This window comes from Crocodylus siamensis, chromosome 5, assembly GCF_052110815.1.
Source record: "Crocodylus siamensis isolate JL-2025a chromosome 5, ASM5211081v1, whole genome shotgun sequence".
In the NCBI taxonomy this organism is placed as follows: domain Eukaryota; kingdom Metazoa; phylum Chordata; order Crocodylia; family Crocodylidae; genus Crocodylus; species Crocodylus siamensis.
In genome coordinates, this window is record NC_143399.1 from 173,378,754 (window position 1) to 173,400,466 (window position 21,713).

The following is a 21,713-nucleotide window of genomic DNA, read 5'->3' on the forward strand; positions in this document are numbered from 1 at the left end:
AGGATGAAGAATTTGTCCCTCATTTGGTAAAGCTGCCAAAGAACATTTAACTTTGCCAATTTGTATATATTTCCTGATAGAAACTGAGTAATGGTTTTGTTCTTATTAACTTCAACTTCCATCTTCTATTTCTGTTTACAGTCAAATTTTGGATTCAAGTCAGATTTCTTGACTTGTAATTCAGGCTCACTGTGAAATTTTTCTTTAGAGTGTAACTGAACATGTCTGTCTGTCTGTTTTATCTGGTAATGTGTTCAGAATAAAATACAGAACTGAAAGCATACAAGATACTTGCTGTAGGCCCAAGGCAGGCAAGGAGCAGTAGGAGTTAAAACCTGCTGATCTGACGTTCTGTGGGAGGCAATAGAGTACATCAGAACTCTTGGAATCTGGTCAATAACGTTCTAAGACGAATAGAATCAATATGAACTGCCATGGTAGAAAAGAAAAGCATGGAGGAAGGTACAACCAAAACTTGATATAACAGACGTAGGAATGTTATAATTATAAAGTTTTTTAATCAGCAAATTGTAACATGCAATGATGTGTACTTGATGTAATAAGCACTTCTAATATATAAATACAGTAGAATAGAAGTAAACTTTGGTTTGCATATAATCCTACAGTATCCCTGTTGTTGGCCAGTCTGATCATCTGACTTCTAGAATGAAAAAGGCTACACTAAATCCATACTCACTGAAGATGCTTTATGCTTATTCATGTTGGAATAGGACCTAACAGAGGGGTGGGCAAAATACTGCCCATGGGCCAGATCTGTCCTGCCAGGCCATTTTATCTGGCCCACAAAGCCTCTAAAAAAATTTAGAAAATTAATATTTATGTGCTTCTGGCTGCCTGTCAAAAATGACAGGAGCCAGGGCCCACCCCCCCCCCCAGCCATTTCTCTGCCTTCCTGCACCACCTGGCTTCTGGCTGCACTGCTGGACTGCAGGGGCATGGGACCCTCACGGTTCCTATTATGTCTTTAATTGAGCATGTGGCCAGTGCCCAGCCTCTGAAGTGCACAGGAGCACACAGGACTCTAAGACGCGTGTGTGCTCCAGAGCACTCCTCAGCTGATCAAGGCTCCCAGCCAGGGGAGCACAGGGAGCCAACCTGGCTACTAGATAGTGCAGGGGGAGCCTGGTATCGGGATCCCCCTACAATGACAACATGGTGCCATCAGATCTCATGTGGGATCCCACAACTGCGCATCAAGTATAGCATGGCAGGAAGCAAAATTGTTGGGATCCTGCACCAGATCCCATCATTCCTTCATATTAACATAGACTTGGGATGTGAAAGGTAACAAAAAGAGTTTATACAAATATGTCAGCAACAAAAGGAAGATCACAAAAAGTCTGGGTCCCTTACTAAATGGGGAAGGCAACCTAATGACCTTTTTTAACCTCAGTCTTCACAGGCAAGGTCAGCTGCCAAACTGTCCCACCTGGCAGCACAGTTTGGGGTAGAGGTGAGCAGCCAACAACGGCAAAAGAACAGCTTCAGGACTGTTTAGAAAACCTGGATGTGTGCAAGTCCATAGGGTGAGATGCGATGCACCCAAGGGTGCTGAGGGAGTTGAGTGAGGTGATTGCAGAGACACTGGCCATTAGCTTTGAAAACTCACAGCAATCAGGAGAGGTCCTGGACAATTGGAAAGGGGCAAATTTAGTGCCATTTTTAAGAAGGGGAAGAAGGGGGATTAATGAACTACACACCAGTCAGCCTCACCTGAGTCCCTGGAAAAATCATGGAGCAGGTCCTCAAGGAATCTATCTCTAAGCACTCAGAGGATAAAAAGGTGATTAGGAACAGTCAGCATCAATTCATCAAGGGAAGTCATGCCTGATCAACGTGATTGCCTTCTATGATGAGATGACTAGCTTTATAGATGCAGGAAGAGCAGTAGATGTGATGCATCTTGACTTTAGCAAGGCTTTTGATAGAGTCTTCCATAACATTCATACAAGCAAACTACAGAAGTATGGGCTGGATGAATGGACTGTACAGTAGATAGAAAACTGACCAGACCATAAGGTAGTAATCAATGGCTTGATGTCTTGTTGGCCACTGGTAGTAAGTGGAGTGTCCCAGGGGTTGGTCCTGGAGCTGGTTTTGTTTAATATCTTCATCAACTATCTGGAATATGGGATGGAGTGCACCCTTAGCTAGTTTGCAGATGACACCAAGCTGAGGGGAGTAGTAGAGACACTGGAGGGTAGAGTTAGGATTCAGAGAGACCTCAACAAATTGGAGGAATGGACTAAATAAAAAAATCTCATGAGGTTCAATAAAGCCAAGTGCAAAGTCCTGCACTTAGGATGGAACAATCCCATTCATCACTACCAGCTGCAGACCACCTGGCTGGGCAGCAGCTCTGAAGAAAAGGACCAGGGGGCGGGGGGCGAGGTGGGGTGGACAATAAAATGAATATGAGCCAAAAGTGAGCCCTTGTTGAGAAGAAGGCTAATGGCATACTGGGATGCATTAGTAGGAGTGTTACCAGCAAACTGAGGGAAGTGATTCTTTCCCTCTATTCAGCACTGGTGAAGCCACATCTGGAGTACTATGACCAGTTTTGGGCCCCCCACTACAGAAAAGATGTGGACAAATTGGAGAGAGTCCAGTAGAGGGTAACCAAAATGGTTAGGGGGCTGGGGAACATAACTTATGAGGAGAGGCTGAAGGAACTGGGCTTATTTAATCCAGAGAAGAGAAAACAGAGGGGGATTTAATAGCCTTCAGCTACCTGAAGGGTGGTTCAAAGAGGATGGAGTTAGACTGTTCTCAGTGGTGGCAGATGACAGAGCAAAGAGCAATGGTCTCAAGTTGCAACAAGGGCATTTTAGGTTAAATATTAGGAAAAACTCTCTTACGAGGAGGGTAGTGAAGCACAGAACAGGCTATCCAGAGAGGCTGTGGACTCTCCATCCTTGGAGGTTTTTAATACCCAGTTAGACAAAGACTTGGCTGGGATAGTCCTGCTTTGTCCAGGGGGTTGGAGTAAATGACCTTCTGAGCTCCCTTTCAACCCTAATTTTCTATGCTTAACATCTGTCAGGGGCCTTAATAATTTAGTAAAAGGTTATTCTTACAAAATTTAATTTTGGGGTTTAGCTACACTTGACAGTATTTTTTGAAGCTATTTATGCTTCCCACCCTTTCTGCTATACATGCTGCATCATTGCATCATGCATTCTACATTCCTTCTATTGTTGCTTTTTCACAAGATATTATCTTTACAAACAGAAGGTTCTTTCCCAGCAACTTTGTAGTTGCAGGCAAAAATGGATTTAGCTCTATTGTTAGTGAAAGTCTTAGGTTTTGAAAAATATCTCAGATTAAACAGAAACATATATAGCATTAAAATATGGAAATACCTTGAAACACAGATAGCATAATCTCAGCGATTTCTTATGAGACAGCTACTACAAACTTTCCAAGAAATAAGCCTCCTGTATCAACAGATTGATAGATATTTGGTTTGACTATGAAAAACATGTTATGCCAAAAGCAACTATCCTTAAAAGGAAATCCATTAAAAGCCGCAAATCTGACCTTTTACAAGCCTTACCTGAAGACCATAAGATTGTTGCATTTTTCTTCAGAGTGCACATATTAGAATATATAGAAAATTGTATTTATTGGTACAAATAGCTATAACTCATTAGTCTATGTTGATTTGTTAATCATATTTATGTGTTCTAAGAATGTATGTATATAACAATTACATGACACAATATTTATCTGAATCACAAGAGCAATTCATTCCTCATATTGCCTTAAAATGAGAATTCCATTGTGATAAGAAAATGGGGTAATTTCCATTAAGCCAAAAAGAAAGCATTTAAAAACTGGGAGGAAAGGGGGAAAAAAACAAACAGGCAAACTTTCTTACTTTAATTTCAACTGTCTTTCCTCCATTCTCAATATGTCTCTCAAGATACTCAGAAGATAGCAGATCACTGCAAGAATAGAAAAGAAACCATGAGTGTATAGTACATGCATTTTGAAACTATATCTCACTGAGAACTGATTAAACATTTGCATTTGAAAAGGGCAAAAAACTGCAGGATACATGTCTGAAAATGTTCACAAAATCACTGAAACAATCAGCTACTGCAGAGTCACACCTCATGGACCAAATTAATTTTCCATAATAAAAGGTGAGATAAATTGGCTGAGTCTTTTAGATTCAATGCCTCACATAACTGTTACTGAAAGACCAGAAAGGCTGTGACAGCTATAGTTTTCCATACAAAAAAGGCAATTATACACTTTCAATCTAAGTGACTTTTCAATTTTACATTGAGAGAGAACAATAAAAAGAATATAAGTAAACCTTCTATGAGTCACTGCTATAGCAGGCTGTATCTAAACTGGAAAAGATGGAAACTGCCTATAGCAGACACCTAAAAGGGCAATATTATAGTAACAAGAAAACAAAATCATAATACTTACATGCACTGGAAAAGTGAACTCAAACTAACAGGATAGGTAAAGCCTAGAGGTCCACCAATACATCGGTCCGATATCAGATCGGCACCGATATAAAGAAGACTGTGTGTATCAGGAATTGGCCAGATGTGGCCGATAATTTGGCCAATAAATGTGCGTGCATGCATGCAGCCACAGCACAGGACACAGGCAGCGAGGAGCACAGCCCGGCAGCTTGGAAAGCTGTGTGCAGCTGTTAAGTTCATTGTGATTGAAGGGGAGAGCGAGGGAAGGGGTGTGAGTGGGCAAATTAATGTCCCCCGCGTTGTGGGAGGAAGTGGGACAGGGGCTGGGGCAGGGGCTGCCAAGCTGGGTGCAGTGGGGGGGGGCCTATGCCCCCTGAATCTGTGTGGGGTGGGGCAGGCGGGCTGCAGCTGCAAGCGGCAGCAGCACTGGCAGGAGGCTAAAGCGGGGAGCACCGCAGTCCCCCCCAACCTCCCTCCCAGCGCTGCTGCTGCCTGCCCAGCAGAGCCCTGGCTCTTCCCGGTGCATCGGTGGAAGCAGGGTTTGAGCCGGAGGTTGCACCGGGCAGGTGATGGCAGCACTGGGAGGGGGCTTTGGGGGGGGGCTGTGGTAAAATTTGGGGTGGTTGCAGCCCACCCCCACAGCTCCCTCCCAATGCTGCTGCTGCCTGACCTGAGCCCAGCCCCCACCAAGAAGAGCCCAGCGCAGTCTTGATTCCAGCCTGCAGCTGCAGCCCGCCCCACCTCATGCAGATCCAGGGGGCACATGCACCCCCTCATGCCCTCCCAGGGTGCATGCAGAGTCCCCACTGGACAAGCCATGGCTCTGTCCCACACCCCGCCCTGCCCCACCCCAGCTGGGCAGTCTGCCTCTGCCCCAGTCTCACTCCCTCCCTCACCACCAGGGGCACAGATCTGCCCCCCCCATGCCCCTTCCCTTCCCCATCCCTTTCTGCTACAACATACTTATCAGCTGGACACAGCTGTATCAGATAATGGATCATTATCAGCCAATATGCCACCTTAAAAATCAGCTAATGGTATCGGCTCCCAAAATCTCTATAAGTGCACTCCTAGTAAAGCCTTTATTGCACTAGGGACTGTATACATAGTAGACTGTGTCTATATTACCACCTTGTAGAAGTACCCCTGAAATTAAAAATTTCTGTCTCACTGTGTCCAAGAGGTAACAGAGTGTGTCACTCTTGGCCTCTTATGGTCCATTTATGGATGAATATATAACAAAGGCATTTATTTATGTTCTGAGGCTTTGGGGTGCATTTTTTAGCCAAATATCAGAAGGGACTTTGTTAAACAAAACTTCAAGAATTAAACCAACTCAGAAAAGTTAACAGGAATTTTGCTATCAACATCATGGGGCAAGATTATGTTTTTATGTAAGATTGCATCCATATTGCACAAGGTTGAGATGATTAAGAAACAAACATAAAATCACGGCAAACAGAGGATGGAAAACACCAAACAGAAAAAGGAGCGGATCAGCAAAAAAAATGCACTTAAGAGGTCAGAAAGTAAAGGGATAAAGTGAGATTTGCCAAAAGTCAAAATAAGTGAAGTTTGAAAAACAAGGAACAAAAGATTCTTTAGCCACACAAATTAAAAGGGAACAAAAAGAGAAATAGTAGAGCCTCTATGCAGTGAGTTTGGGGTCAAGATTAAAGATGATCTGATATACCAAAAAAGTATGTGCCAGATCCAGGCCCGTTACCAGTATTTAGATGGAATTTAGATGCTTAAAAATAATCCTACTTGGCCCTGCTCCTGCTCCTTAAGACCCAAGATGTAAGAAGGAGCCAAAAATCAAGCAGTACTCCCATTCTGAACTACAGAGTTCCCTTTAGGTTTCAGATCATGTTCAGAACTGATCTAGTTTTTTAATTTTATTTTGAAGGTAAAGCCATGACGTTCCCAAGAAAGCTAAAGGAGTATTCATACCACTGTATAAAGTTCCAGGAAGACCTCATCTGGAATACCACGTGCAATTTTGGCATATTGAGGATAGGAAAACTGAAGCTGGTATGGGAGTATAAAAAGGATCAAAGATACGGACAGCCTCTCTTACAAGAGAAGAGTGAAGCGAACCCAACTTATTTAGGCTGAGAGAGTGTAGAATTGCTGTCTACATATGTATCAGAGAGACAAACACCAGTGAGGAAGAAGAACTATTTCATCTAAAGGACGTAACTCAGCATTGTGGTCACCCCATGGGGGTGCCATCTCTACAGGCTTTTTGGGTTTTGATCATAGCCCTCTGCCACCTTGCCATCATTTTATGCATGCATAAATATGTAAGTCAGTCACTTATAGAAACCCCAAAAGGCCCATATGGTATTTTCTATGTCCTTCCACAGTTTAAAACTTTTGACAGAAACAGTCTCCTTTAATAGATGTTTTATCCAAGGTGATATTTCTCAGCATTTGATATCTATTTTGTTTATTAGTAGTTTATTAGTTGTTTATTACTTATACCATCAGGTCCAACCTGAGTTATTCCTGTATAATTCCATTAAAGTTAAGGTGGCACAACCATAACTGAGAGCCACATAGAGTTCTGTAGTCCACAAGATTCGGAAGGAAGTGAACTCTTTTAACTATGAAGCTTATAGGCTGGCTTATAGAAGCTAAAAAAAATGAAAAACCAAAACCCACACTTTACTGAAAAAAGCAGCACACTAGTTTAACCTAGCTCTGCAGCATTTGTATAGATCGGGAGCTTCAGTGGGGCATTTTGATGCTTTTATCTAAAGTTGACTGAATTAGCTACTAGATAAAAGTACCAAAATGCCCCACTGAACACCCAATTTATACAGATGCTGCGAAGCTGAGTTGAACTTACACACTGCCTCTTCTGGGAACACACTGGACTTGGTGTGGGAGCATGCCAAGTTTAAAGTAAAGCACTATTTTTTGGTTTTTCTTTTAACATCTGTAAGCAGCCTTAGGCAGGGTTCAAATTACATTGACTCTTGTGGTGGGGGAGGGGGCATCTGCAAAAAAAATTGGACTGCCCATCACAATCCCCTAATGAAACAGGGGAGACACAAGTTATGATTTTAAAATCTTACAGGGGGGCTCTCATCTCTTATGGGGTGGCTCACTCCTCACAAGCTCCGCTGTAATTCAAACCCTGGCCTTAGTGTGTACAAGAAGACAAAACATACAGAAAACAAACGGTGTCCTAAATTTAAGGCAGTGAATGATTTAATTCTGTAGAAGGGAGTGGAGATGGCTAGTCAGTGGGTGACCATATTATTATTTTTAAGCTGATGTGATTTATTAGGGTGCTGACCGTCATGAAAAAAAAAATCAACCTGAGCCGCAGCCCCCCTAACTATACCAATGTAACACATCCTTTTATTACTTATAGGAATGTCATGTTTATAAACATAATTCCTCGCAGTTATTATATCTTTATTATTAATTATGACACAGGATATTCAAAACATCACAAAAATAAATATATGCAGTTCTATTATGTCAGTAGTTCCATTGCAAATAAATGCCAGTCTTGGAGCCTGTAACATTAGCATGTACTTTTTCCTTAAAGAAATAAATCACATAATGCCGAAAGTAAAAGCCACTTCTATCTGCAATAAGTGACATAAAAAGTTTTGCTAAAATCAAGTGGTTACTTCTAAAAACCAATGATGAAATTTTTAACCAATGCAAATTAAATTAGCGGCCTAAGCAACAAAGTGAGCATTTGACAATAACACAATCTGTACTGCAACAGGAATAAATCATGTGATCCTTTTTCTATAATTTAGTATTACACTAGAAACAGAGTGCAATCCTGCATCAAAAACCAAACAACAGTCAGCAGGGGGAAAAAATCCATCTAAATGCTAACTTCATAGCAAGTCATAATTATAAAATGCCTATGGACACAAATTGAACATGCAATGGTGCAATACTTTCAAAAACACAAATGTAGCTCCTTGAAAAGGAGTCAGCAAAAAAACTCCACAACAACTTACAGTGAATTCTAAAGAAGTGTTTCATCAGAAACACATGTGAACTCTGACTGACAGTGAGAAAACAATGATGATACCAACAACTGTGCTTTTGGAATTTTTGTAACTATAAAAGTTACAGTGATGGAAAGAGGAATATTTTTTTAAAAAAATATATGTAAACGGAATTGTTAGACTGGCTCTGTTTTCATCAATAAATCTCCTAGCATTATTCTGTCTGTTACAAAACACAAGGCTAGGTACAGACATTTAAAAAGCCCAAGGTGAAATAGATCTAAGTTACGCTGTTTTCCGTAAGCAGTGTAGTTTAGAGTGTGCAGTGTAGTATAGTAGTGAACAGAACACACCTTTGCCCTGGGGTGGGCACAATCAGATTGGGTTCCACCATTTTTGAACAAATTTGTGTATGTCAAACATTTGTTCTGTTAAGAGTGTTATGTCTCTACCTGGCCAAAGAGAGTACAGGAAATCATTCTTATGTAGGACAGTATTTAGGCATGTGCTTAAGTGCTGTCTTGAACAGGAAGGGACTTAAGCAAGTACGCAGATATTTTTCTATATCGTGTTTTAAGGAATAAGAGTTTACTGAGTATTCTAAATAGGACTTAAAAATAGAGGTGGCAGGGTGTCCAATGAAAAAAAATGTTCTGGGGAGTTCAAGGGAAGAAAATCTATTGTGGAGAGATGAATATGTTGGTACAGACAATCCTCACTTAACCCTGTTTCACTTAGCGCTGTTTTGCTATAACGCTCATTTTAAATTGATACCTGATTCCACTTAGTGCTCAGCAAGTATCATTATAACACTCGTGGTCACTATCTTGGGTCATTAAAAACACTTGTGGTCACCATCTTAGATCATCAAATACTTTTGATTTCACTTAACGCTCGGTTTTTCAGGAACCAATTAAGAGCGCTAACCGGGGGTTGCCTTTATTCAAAAACTTTGAAAACAGATTTTTTTTAAGCAATTAAGCTAGAAAGAGCTTAAAGAAAGATTTGTATTTGATTCTGGAAAGGGCAAGAAGATTGGGAGTATTTCAGAGGTTGGAAGTGATATGTTCCCTCTTCCAGAGTGAGGAAGAGAAAGTTGCCACTTGAGTTTGGACAGACTGAAGTCTCAGGACCTGAAGTTCAGGATTACTATAAAAGGTACCATTAAGACTTTCCAGATGAGAAAGGAGCACAGAAAATGTTCTGTTAGAGAAAATAACACAAATATCAAACCTACAAAATGTTGAGAGGAAAAATAGATTTCAGAATCACAATACAACAATGAAGCTGTGTCCACGTTATTAGTCAATATTACTGAGGCATGTTACTAATAAGAATAATAATTGAAAATCTCTATCTGATACCAGAACCTTTCCCACTGCAGCTTGACATTATTTTTTATGTTTCGTCATCCCTGTCATCATTTTTTCTGCAGTCCCCACTCTTTCTTAAAGGTACATCCATTTTCACAGTCCTGAATTACATATACGTGAAATTTTTAAAAGATATTTTGAAGGTTCGCTTTCAAGTCATGCATGGCTGCTGACAAGAGGATCATATAAGGTAGAAGATGATAAGCTTTCCTAAAAGGATATGGCAGACTTTTGTTTAAGAGCTATTCCTACCAAATTATTATAAAGTAAACTTAGGGTTAGTTGCAGAAAGTTACAAATCCTGAAGGAAAGAATGAAAAATAAAAAAGAATGGAGATACAGACTTCCAAATCAGTTTTACAATGATGATAACCTAAGCTAAAGAAGGCAGGATCAAGGAGTGAACCCTAGGGAACACCAAACAGAGTTCTACTAGAAGAAATACAATCCTGCCTGTTAATGGAGCCGTGGAAAAAGTAAACATCTGAATAAGTGAAATAGGATGGCTGTGACGACAACTATTTCTACCAGTTAACCAAGAAAGAATTCTGAATTCAAGTAAAATAAGGAGTAAGAAAGGGGGTTGTTTCTAATAATAAATATCATTATAAAAAAGCAGTTTCAGTGTCATGAGAAGAAGATTATAGGGTAGAAATAATCAGGAATTTTCCCAGCCAGTTAGAGCACAGAAATGGTGTTCAGTTACTGAGTTTTTGTTTCAGCTTAGTTTCATTATTAGCCAGAAGCCAATAAAAAAAAAAGTGATTGCAGAAAAGACTGTTTCTGATGAGCCACCTGACAGGCAAATCTGTACCTCTGGTTGAAAGGGTGACTGGTGCCTCCTGAATCTGGGGAGGCACAATTTGTGGGCAGCCCCAGGGGTGGGTCAAAAGCCCTATGTCCACTCCTATACTCCTAAAAACTGCCCCATCCTGAGCAGCGCTGAGTCAGGGGCCAATCTTGGGAGGGGGGGGAAGAGGTACGTGCACCCCCACACCCCTGCTACCAGTTGCCTGTGTCTGGTTGGCTGGAGATTTCCTAATTTCTTACCCTCCTGCCCACTCTGTAAAACATCAGCTCAGTCTTCCTTTCTTTATCTTACTACCTGACCCTCATGGCTACTGAAGGAGACTCAGCACATTCCAAACTCCAATAAGTAGAGCAGTTTTATTAAATTATATCTGTAAAGTTTTCATTTCACCTATACCCTGTTGCCAGCCTTGACTATCATTTTTAAAATCCTAGGCAAAGCTGCAAGAGTGTGGCTAAGACAGAAGGCCTCAAATCTATCTTATAGACCCAGCACAACCTTTGCTTGTTACACAGGATATGGTAAAATCTGCAATTCAGGCTAAGCAACAAAAGCTCGGTAGGAAGCAGCTTGCTAAAAGGCCATAATCTAAGGTTTATTTATTAACAGACTTTTGGTAAACCACCAAAACTGTGTATGAAATATATAGGTCCATGTTCTAGCCTTAGTTACATTAATAATAATTACTAATCATATAACTGTGCCATATATATCTACATTGTAACTCAATGCTCATGCTAGGTTTCCTTTAACCAAGCTATTAACAACTTTACAAATAAATGTAAAGGGAGGTAGCTTTGTTAGTGTGTGACCATGCAGTAAAGAAAGGAAAGTGATGAGGAAGCACTGCAGCCAGTAAGGAAACAATATGAAGGCTTCCCTTCAGTTTCACAAAGTCACATTTTAGCTTATTGACCTCTCCCAAGATCACTGGAAAATTGGTTCAGACTGATCATATGGTCCAAGTAAAATAGAGTAAGTTAAAATCAGTTAGTGAGAAGATATTTTTAGTAAAGTATATGGATATGTGGACTTGATCAAAGAGAAATTGAGAGGATAAAATTAGTATTCAAAAAACCCTTTTTCCAGGGCAATTTGATCTGCCTTGCATCAGTCCTCCCACAGTTCGTGTTCAGGTAAGAACGTGTGCGTCACTGTAACAAGCAGCCACATAGGCATGGAGATAAGGATGTGTTTTATACTTTGGCTGTGAACAATATAAGACTGGGTGTTAGGCCTGTCTCCTGCATTTTTTATTGGTGACCAACCTACCAACACATCTGTAATCTAGGTAACAACCATTTTTTTGATTTTCACTTCACACTAGAATCCTAAGGTCATAAAAAAGTAGGGCTGGAAGGGATTCCCAGAAGTCATCTTGTCCAAACCTCTACCAGTCACAGAATCATCCCTATCCAAACCATGCTATACAAATCCATTGTTTAACCTATTAGCAAAACTACACAGTCAGCCCTGACACACCCACAAGATAGCACCCTAACCTGTCAGAATTAAAGCAGGGGAACCATAGTACCCAACATCCTGCTGCTAACAGGTTTTAAAAATACACTTGAGAGATGGTTAAAAGGAAGAGGGCTCTGCTACAGAGGAAGGAAAACCTCCTTCCCAGTCTCTACCAGGCTGACCATAGGATAACATTTTTTCCTGTCTCTAAATATGGTGACTGGTCTGACCCTGAGCAGAGGGGCAATACTCTCTTCCCAGGAACCTCTACAGGTACCAGCCCACGCTAGTCAAAATCCCCAGCCTTGGCTGCAGCCAACACCCAATACTTCTAAGGAAGCAGGAGACAGGGGGGTGGGATTTAGCACCTATTACAGATTTGAAATAGGAGAGACAAAACAGAAAAGGCATTAAAAAAACTTATATAGTACCCCTTCCAGTGTTCAGTAAAAGGCAGCTTGTCCCAGTCTACCTGTTGCTTGTACCCAGGTGTAGTACAAACCTGACATATCAGTACTGGATCAAAATCTGATTATCAACTTGGGTTCAATCCATGCTCCTATCAATTTGTACTTACTACACAAAAGGCTTTGTTGTCCATCCTGTGTTCTGACTAGTTAGGGTGATCTTGTCTCCATAAGCATATGGGCAATTTTGTGGCAAACACTAAAAAAATAGCACATAATCTAGAATACTTACAGCTCTTAGTTTCCAATAAAAGGCATGGGAAGATTTAATACTTTATGTAGTAAGGGTAGAGAAAAAAGATATCTAATAATTTATTGACATTAAAGACCATAGTATTTTACTCTCAACAATTTTCTTTCATGAAGTCTAAGAATAGTTTTCAACTCCATATAACAAGAATAATGCTTTCAAAGCCGCTATAAGTGTCATTAACAATTTTGACTTTCCTCTTAAGGGAAAAACTGTTTGTGGAATCAATGCTGAAAGGTGCACAAATCCAGAACAATGTTTAATTCATTTCATGGATGTTACAGGGAATATAATTTCATCTTTCTCTTTAGGATCATAATCAGACATTAATATCATTTTGAACCTGTACCGTCTCAGGCAAAGATATTTTGCAGTAACCAACAGGGCTAGTGACAGAAGTTACACATAAACCAGTTGAAGTGATCGGGAACTGGTTTAAATCTGGAACAGAATAGAAGTTCAGTACACTTAAACCACTTTCAAAATGGCAGAAACTGGTTTAAGATAAACCTGGATGGATGTAGTATTAGACTTAACTGATTTAGGTCAAACCCATTTATGGAACTTTTACCCCAGATCCTCTCCTAATTCAAGTTAACTCACAGTCCTCCAGATCCCAGGATGCTATGCAGCCCTGTGTTGTGCTCTCTGCTCCAGAGCAGGGCTGGCCCTGCTCCCAGCTGTCAGTGGGGGCTTTTCTATCTCCGCAGCCAGGAGTAGGGCCGATTCCTCCTCCCAGCCAGCTCCTGGCTCGGGCAGGGAGAGCTGAGCAGGGAGCCAGGGGATGCAGAGCCAGGCAGGGGGGGCATTTTGCCCCCACATTCCCCCCTCAGCCAACCTGCCAGCCAAGAAGGAGGCATGGCCAGGTGACCTGCCTGGCTCCCAGCTCCTGGGTCAGGCGAGAGGAGTAAAGCTGCGGGCTTTTCTCCTAGGCCAGGCAAACTATGGCTGGGGTCCAGAGCTGGGTGGGAAGATGACAGTTTTTCCCCCCAACTTCTTAGCTGGCCCGCTGGCCGAGGAGGGGGTGTGGCTGGGTGATTGCCCTAACTCTTGGCTCTCAGCACAGAGGGGGAGAGAGGGAAAAATGCCCTGTTGGGGGCTTCCCCCCCCTCCCCTTCCACCCTTCTTGGGGCGAGCCTGACTGGGGGTCTGGTACAGAGGGAATTCCCCCTATGCCCCTTCCTCAGCCAGCTGGCAGCTGAGGAGGGGCATGGGTGGGTGAATCACCTGGCTCCCGGCTCTCTTCAGTGGCCAGCAAACTGGGTGGTGTGGTGTATCACCCCCAGCTACTAGTATGGACCACTGTAGTGGTCTGGCTGTTTTCCAGTTTGAAAAGCAAACATCAGTTTACTTGCTTATTGGTTCAATTTAGGCAGTTTAGAGAAATCTGCAAAGATGGAATCAATTCAGCCTTCAGCTTTTTAACTTTCTAAACTTAGCCCAGGAAGCATTGCTATTGGAGATACTATGAAACTACACTATAGACTTACTTAGATACTGTCCAAGATAAGCGCTTAAGATGGTTGTAGTTAACAAACTTTATTAGAACAGGGATGAAAAAGGATTTTTATCATCTAACCTTTTTGATCCCATGACAAAGAAGTTGAAAATAGTCTGATTAAGATACTATCTTATTCCCTTTCCCTTAGTTTGCCGTACAGGAGCAAAGACAGCACAATTGTCAATAAAGCTTCACACTGGTTTTGCCTATGAATAATTTACAGACCTATATCTAATTAATTTTTATTTTTTTTACAGCAATACTAAGGGAAGCCTATTAAAACAGATATTTTTAGGCTGTGCTTGCATTACTACTACAAAGCAAAGAGCTTTCTCAATGGCATTCTCTCTGTGCGTCAATCTTGACCTTTTTTCCTTTAAAGTCTGAATAACATAGTTAATTTTGGTATTGAGAAAATGGTGCATTTCCTCCTACCTGGTAGGAAACAAGCACATAGGTAGAGGCTAATCAAGTCCTGTATGTTCCTTTAGTGATGCAATTCAATGCTAGCCTTTAACATGATTCCTCTTGTAATGGCACAGATTGTTTTCAGGTTGTGATTTTGTAATATGGAAGGTCTTATTGATTCAAACTTATTTCATTGGTAAACCTGAATTGTCATTACTGAAACTACTCTATATTTATCAACCACATCACCTCCAGTACTACATTTCTATCCAGTGCCAGTCTGCCTTCTCATGCAGGGCTGTCCATAAGAGGGGCAAATCAGGGCAACCGCCCTGGGCCCCGCACCTCGGGGGGCTCTGCAGAGCCAGGTGGACAGGCCATGACTGCCACGTTTGAATTGTAGCCCGCTCTCTGGCCCGGTGGGTTGGACGTATCTTTGCCTGTTCTGGCTGGAAGTTCTGGCTGTCACCCCTCCCACCATGTCCAGTGTGCCAGGGCTTTCACTCTCCAGTGTATGTGTGCTCTAGAACGAGGAGGGGGGCCCTGCGCAAGCTGATTTGCCCCAGATCCCGCACCATGCTGGGATTGTCTCTGTTTTCAAAAATCAAACACAATTCAGTCAGGTACTATATTGAACTCGGTATATGAAATTGCATCCAAAAACCCTTTGGCTAAGAGATAGTTAAGACTGCAAAGTTAAGCACTCAAAAGTTTGGAAATACTACATTTCAAATTTTCTGTGCAGCCTTAATATTTTCTTCTCATGGGTGCACATTATGGTACAAACTTTAATTCCATGATCACAGTCTATATTCATCATAGAACCCATGCATCATTCAATGGAGGGGTAGTTATTCAATACTTCTTTTTATCCTCTCCATTCAATGTGCTTTTTATCTTCTCCACTTCATGTGTAGCCCCTGACCTTATTGCACATCATACTAATCCAGCAGACATATTCAATTCCTGGGCACTTCTATGAGGCCTTCAAAATAGCATCTGAGTATTTCATAAACATTTAAAATGTACCTGTGTAACACAGGTGTCCAGTGATATCACTATATCATACTTAAAGGCTAAATACAGACAGTCAAAAAGCCCAAGGCTGAATTGATTCAATCTTAGCAGGTTAGTCTAAACTGCATATATTAAACTGATAAGCAAGTAAAAAGACATTCACTTCTGATTCTGGAAATGCAGCCACATGCCTGCAATGGCCCAGGCCAGAAGCTGAGGGGCACACCAGCCTGCTCACTGGAGGAGACAGCTTGGGCCAAGGCTAGCCCACCCACCCTGTGAAGGGGAAGACTTGTGGGGGGAATGCAAAGCATCCTGGGATGCTGGGGGACTGAGAATTAACTTGAATCTGGAGGGGTCTGGGACAGAAGTTCTGTAAACCCATTTTATCTAAATCAGTTAAGTATGATACTATATCCATTCAGACTTATACCAGTTTCAGCCATTTTGAAAGCAGCTTATGTACACTGAACTTCTGTCGGGTTACAGACTTGAACCAGGTTTTGATCACTTATACCAATTAACGTGTAATTTCTGTCCCTAGCCCAAAAGTTCAACGGCCACGTTCCACTGGTTTCAATAAGAGCTGAGAGTGCTCAGAACTTCTGAAAATGTGGTCTAAGATGTTTTTCACTCACCCTGAGTATTCAGTTAATGACAAACACAGATAGCAACTGTGAGGCATTTTGCTTTATGTGACCTGCTCATCATCATAGGGGAATTCTATCGCAGACACAGGTACAGAGTCCTGTTCTCTAGCACAGCATTCAGCTGCCCTAACCATGAGATCATTCTGATTCTGAAACCTCCTGCCATGCTGTCCAATTTACAAAACAAATGAGACGGGGTGCTACAGGAAGCAGCCTCATCACTTCTCAGCCTTTACTCCCATGAGAACTGTCCATTCTACTGGTAAAAAAAACCAACATGCTTTTGTAATGAAAGACCTCTGTTTGCCAGAGTGCCACAAGGGATAACAAGGACCAATGGTCATAAACTTCTCCATGACCATTTTAGGCTGGACATAAGGAAAAACTTCTTTGCTGTCTCAGCCCCCAAGGCCTGAAATAGACTCCCTCCAGAGGTAATGCAGGCACCTACTCTGGACTCTTTCAAGAAAAGTGTGGATGTTTATCTTGCTGGGATCCTTTGACTCTAGCTGACTTCCTACCCCTGGGGCAGGGGGCTGGACTTGATGATCTTCAAGGTCCCTTCCTGCCTTAATGTCTATGAATATATACTGGGGGGGGTGCATATTAAGCTCGTATAGTAGATAGAGATACTTCTGCCATGAGGCCTTCTTAAGGAGTCCACACTGGTGATCATGACTGTTGTAATCAGTGCTATTAAAGCCAATAGTGTACAAGGAAGTGGATTACACTGCCACTCAGATCCATCTCCCATTTCCCTCCTACTCCTTCCCCTTCTCTCTTATTCTATAGCACTCTAGCACACTAGACCAGTGGAAGCCAACCTTTTTGGCAACATGTCAGACTAACTTGCTAATTTGTCCCTTCCCCAATCTGCCACATAGAACACACAGAGACAGCCCATGCCACTTCTGTCATGTGTGCCACACATTAGCTGCCCCCACTTTAGGTCGCCACAAGACCTGCCTCCCTCCCTGCCACCCTTTCTAGCCTCCTAGTTTCTGGCTTCTTTGGCCTTCTCTGCCCTCATCTCCTTATTCTCCTACTGCCACTTTGCAATCCCTTCCCATTTCTCACCACTCTGCATTCCAGTGTGGCTACCTCCTTTTTTCCCATGTTGCTTGAAGAGCAGCAGTATGAACATAGAGAACATAAAAGAGATAAGGGCTCTCCATTCTTACCTCAGGACACAGATAAGCCCTGAGACAAAACATGCTCATTTGCTCTGGGGGGTGGAACAGGAGCAATCCAGTCAGTTTTTAGTGAATGGGACATACATGATGCAGATTAAATCTTCAGAGAATACTGGTGTCAAACTTAAACATTTTTCTGCTGAGTAGGTTCTCTGCTGAGATTTCCAGAAGGCTTATATTTTAGCCAAATTTTCACAGGGATAACCATACTCACATGCCTGACACTTACAGCAACTGTTCTGCCAAATCTTAGGTCTCTGGTCCAAGGCAGAGAAGTCCTAATTCTCTCAATGACAAAACAATAAGACATTTTATAACATGAGGGGAGACATACATTTCTCCTTAATCTTGTTCTTGGAAACAGCTGGACTATTTTAGCTGAATATATATAAATGCAGCCTAAGCAGGCACCTGGTATGGAAAATTTGAGCTCAAAAGCAATAAGTTAAAGCAATAAACAACTGAAAGCCAAGGTCTTATAAGGGAAAACACTAGAAAATCTTAACAATGGGTGGCATTACCAAATATAACATTTACAGCATGCTAGATCCTCTCAATAGTCACTAGGAGGTCAAAGCTAAAAATCAAAATGTATATTCTTGGGTATAGAGCATTTGTTTAAAAAATCCTATACATTAACCTACAAGAATAGAAAAAAATACAATCCTTCAACTTGTGCAGACATTTATCCTTATTAATGTTAATATAATATATTTACTGACTGTGAAAATACTGGTATTTGAAGTCTTTCAGAGGTGAAATAAGACAAATGGTCTTACAAGAATAACTGTATTTAGATTTATGTCCAAAAGACTTATATACCATAGAAGAAAGACATTTTCCTTGGAAATTTTGATGTAAAAATAACACATTCTTAAAACAAATTTAAAAGAAACCATACATATGAACTTTGAGGGGACACTGCATGAGATTTTAGTAAGAAACTATTAAAAGTGAAGGTTTTAGAGAAATTATTCATGTAGTGAAAAGTTTCTGTACAAAAATATCTTCACATAGTGTAGGATGTCTATGATACTGGACAAAAAGGGAGGAAAGCACATTCACCAAGCAAACTGAAATGAAGTGCACTTGCTGTAATATTAGTTTTTGCCTTCAGAAAGGGCTTTAGTCTTAGTAGCATAGAAAGTTTTTTTGCTAGAAGCTGATAGCCAAGGTTAATATGCGACAATGCAAAATGTGTCCATTGAAGGAGCAATCCACATCACAGGGGAGCAATAAGACCCAACAGAATGTTCACTCTAGACGTAATAATAGTACATAGAAGTTAGAAAAAATAAGAAATAAAGGCTACAGCTGATCTTAAAATTGAATGAGTGAACAAGGATGACAGCAATTGCTTAACCACAGAATCCAAAGTAACTAGAAACCAAAACAACACTAATTATTTAACCATGGACTACAGAAGGTAACCACAACTCCTTAGACTACAGTCATCAATCTTGATTTGGGAGGTTTTATCTCAGCATTTCCACTGAGCCTCCCATTTGTGCCTGGCCCAAACAGCCCTTCCACTACAGAAATCAATGACCCTCCAACCCAATGGAACCAAAAGAAAACACTTCAAATCCCAGTTCTCTGGCCTGTGCATTTGCATTGCTCAGGTGTATGCTGACTGGGTTTGACATCCTGCCACACTTCTAGCTTCTCTCATTTCTTCAAGTCTCAGAACAGCAGACTCCCTGTGCCTGAAGGAAGGTGACTGTGCCCAAAAGCTTGCTAAGAACTTTTTTCCAAATACTCAGTTGGTCTAATAAAAGATATCACATCTCCTCAAAGAACCTTGCCTGCGTAGTATATGCTGACAACTTCACCATTCCCCACATGAACCTGAGAGAAGGTGAATCAAAGCTAGAAGGCGATTCTTGTAGCTTGGGCCTTATGTATTGATCTGGTGCTTATCCAGGACTTCAAGCAACACAGTACATTTGGTCAGCTGGATGGTCATGTGATTTTTCTCCTAATACTTGTTGCATCACCTCAGGTGAAGCTCATCTCTTGTTAGCTTCAAGTGCAAGCCTTATTATATTTCCATAGTCATCATCAAGTGCTATTAGTCCATACTGGTGTCCAACTTCTGTTGATTAAGAATGCCTCAAAGCCCAGAATGAATTCTACTAAGGTAAATAGGAATGCCTACACTGAAAATCTAGAATCATGGCTCTCTCTCTTTGTTATATCCCTATTAAAAAGACTCACAGCCCATTTTATGATGCTGTACTCAAAACTGTATGAAGGTCCATCCCCTGCAGCTTCTACCCAGCGTAAATGCCCTGTCTGAATGTAAAATAGACACTGCTGCTTCACCAGGAGGCAGAACAAGAAGACCAAGGAATTGGTAATCATCTGATAGAATTACTAAATGCTACCCACTGCAGAAAATATCTATGCCATGCAGCCAATTATCATCCTATATCGTTGCTCAGTGTTTGCTACCAGGTATTGAAATGTTTGATCCTTCAGACATCTTGGAGGATCGGAATAGCCGAAATGGCCTTAATGCATTGAAAATGGTCTGAAATAGATTAAATTCAATAAGGACAAGTACAAAGCACTACACTTAGATGAAAACAATCAAGAGCTCCAATACAAACTGGGAAACAATTGGCTATGATGCACTACTACAGAAAAGCAACTAGAGGTTTTAGTGGACCACAAGCTGCATATGAAAACAGTGTAATACTGGTGCAAAAAAAGCCAACACCATACTGGGCTGTATTAACAGGAGTGTGAGTGACTATTCCACTCTATTTAGCACTGGCGGGGCCTCATTTAAACTAATCTACCCAGTTTGGGGTATTATAGTTCAAGGAAGATTGGACACTTTAAAACGATCTAGAAAACAGCAACAGAAATGAGTGGAGTCTAGAAAACGTGACAGACAAGGAAGGTTGGAGGAACTAGGATTATTTAGACTGGGGGAAAAAAAGACTGGGGGAGGGATTTGAGAGCAGTCTTCAAAAATAAAATGTGTTGTTATAAAGAGCACAGTAATAAATTGTTCTCTGTGTCCAGAGAGGACAGGACAAGCAGAAATAGGCTTAAACTGCAACAAAGGAAATTTAGGATGGATACTAAGAAAATCTTTCTCCCTAAGAGAGTAGTTAAATACTGGAAACAGATTACCTAGAGAAGTTATGGAATCTCAGTCATCAGGAGTTTTTAAGTGCATTTTAGACAATGACTTGTCTGGAATGGTTTAGATAGGGGTGATCCTGTCTTGAGCAGGGAAACAAACGTGAAGAAGCTCTATTCTGCTATGATTCAAACATGAGCAGGAACATGTCACCAACAGTGAACAGTCTTCTAATTGTAGAGTGAGCAGGTTTTCACCATAGTAGCAGCAACTGAAATCAAATTCTTAAACTAAAAATTCATAGTGAAAATAGCTGTCAAAAAGGCTGAAGACTCCTTTCTAAAACAGTATGGTACACTGGTTTGCTAGCAGAACTGTCTAAAATGCTCCCCAGTTGATTTGCTTATGCTGTGTAACTTTTCACATGATCACCATTCCAGGGTCCACATGAATGTCACATTCTGTTGAAGAAAACTCCAACTCAACAGCCTACATAAGAACTTTTGCACCAGTGCCAGTTTTTTTTAGTTTGTATAGCAAAGATTCACTTAGTGGGCAAGTTCATCTGTACTCATGACTTTGTTCAAGCACTCAGTTTTGTGTCTTTTCTGATCTTGAGGACACTGTAAATTGTAACCCATTAGTTATATCTACAAACCGATGCAACTGGTACTCATGGCAGAATGCTTTGGCACAATTTTGTGCATTTTCTACCTCTGCCATACCTCTGAGACTCAAAAACTGAATGTCTCTTTTAATAAGTGCTCACTAAAACACAATCTATATCTGGCTCGCTAAGTATAGTTCTTGATAGGCTTCACTATGACTCACTATGACCATCTGATAAAACTGCCAAAACTGAGAACCAGTTCAATCTACCTGGCAAACTAGCTGGAGATGTAATACTCACTCTTCTGACACCTTCTCTAGTTCTCTACTTCTGACAACAACATCACTCTCTTGTGTAGGCCTATGTATCCCACATTAGGTTGGTTACATGCAGCTCTTTGCCAACCCAAATATCATATTAAGG

General features: G+C 41.2%; 1 protein-coding gene across 18 annotated transcripts in view; it reads right to left on the reverse strand.

Moving 5' to 3' along the window:
- ADAM22 (ADAM metallopeptidase domain 22) overlaps positions 1-21,713 on the reverse strand; it is a 228,739-nt gene that overhangs the window by 122,719 nt on the left and 84,307 nt on the right. For all 18 annotated transcript variants that reach the window (XM_090047147.1, XM_090047165.1, XM_090047164.1 and 15 more), the window contains one exon: positions 3,902-3,968. In XM_090047147.1, coding sequence (XP_089903273.1) covers positions 3,902-3,968 — 67 coding nt within the window. The remainder of the gene's footprint in view (positions 1-3,901; positions 3,969-21,713) is intronic.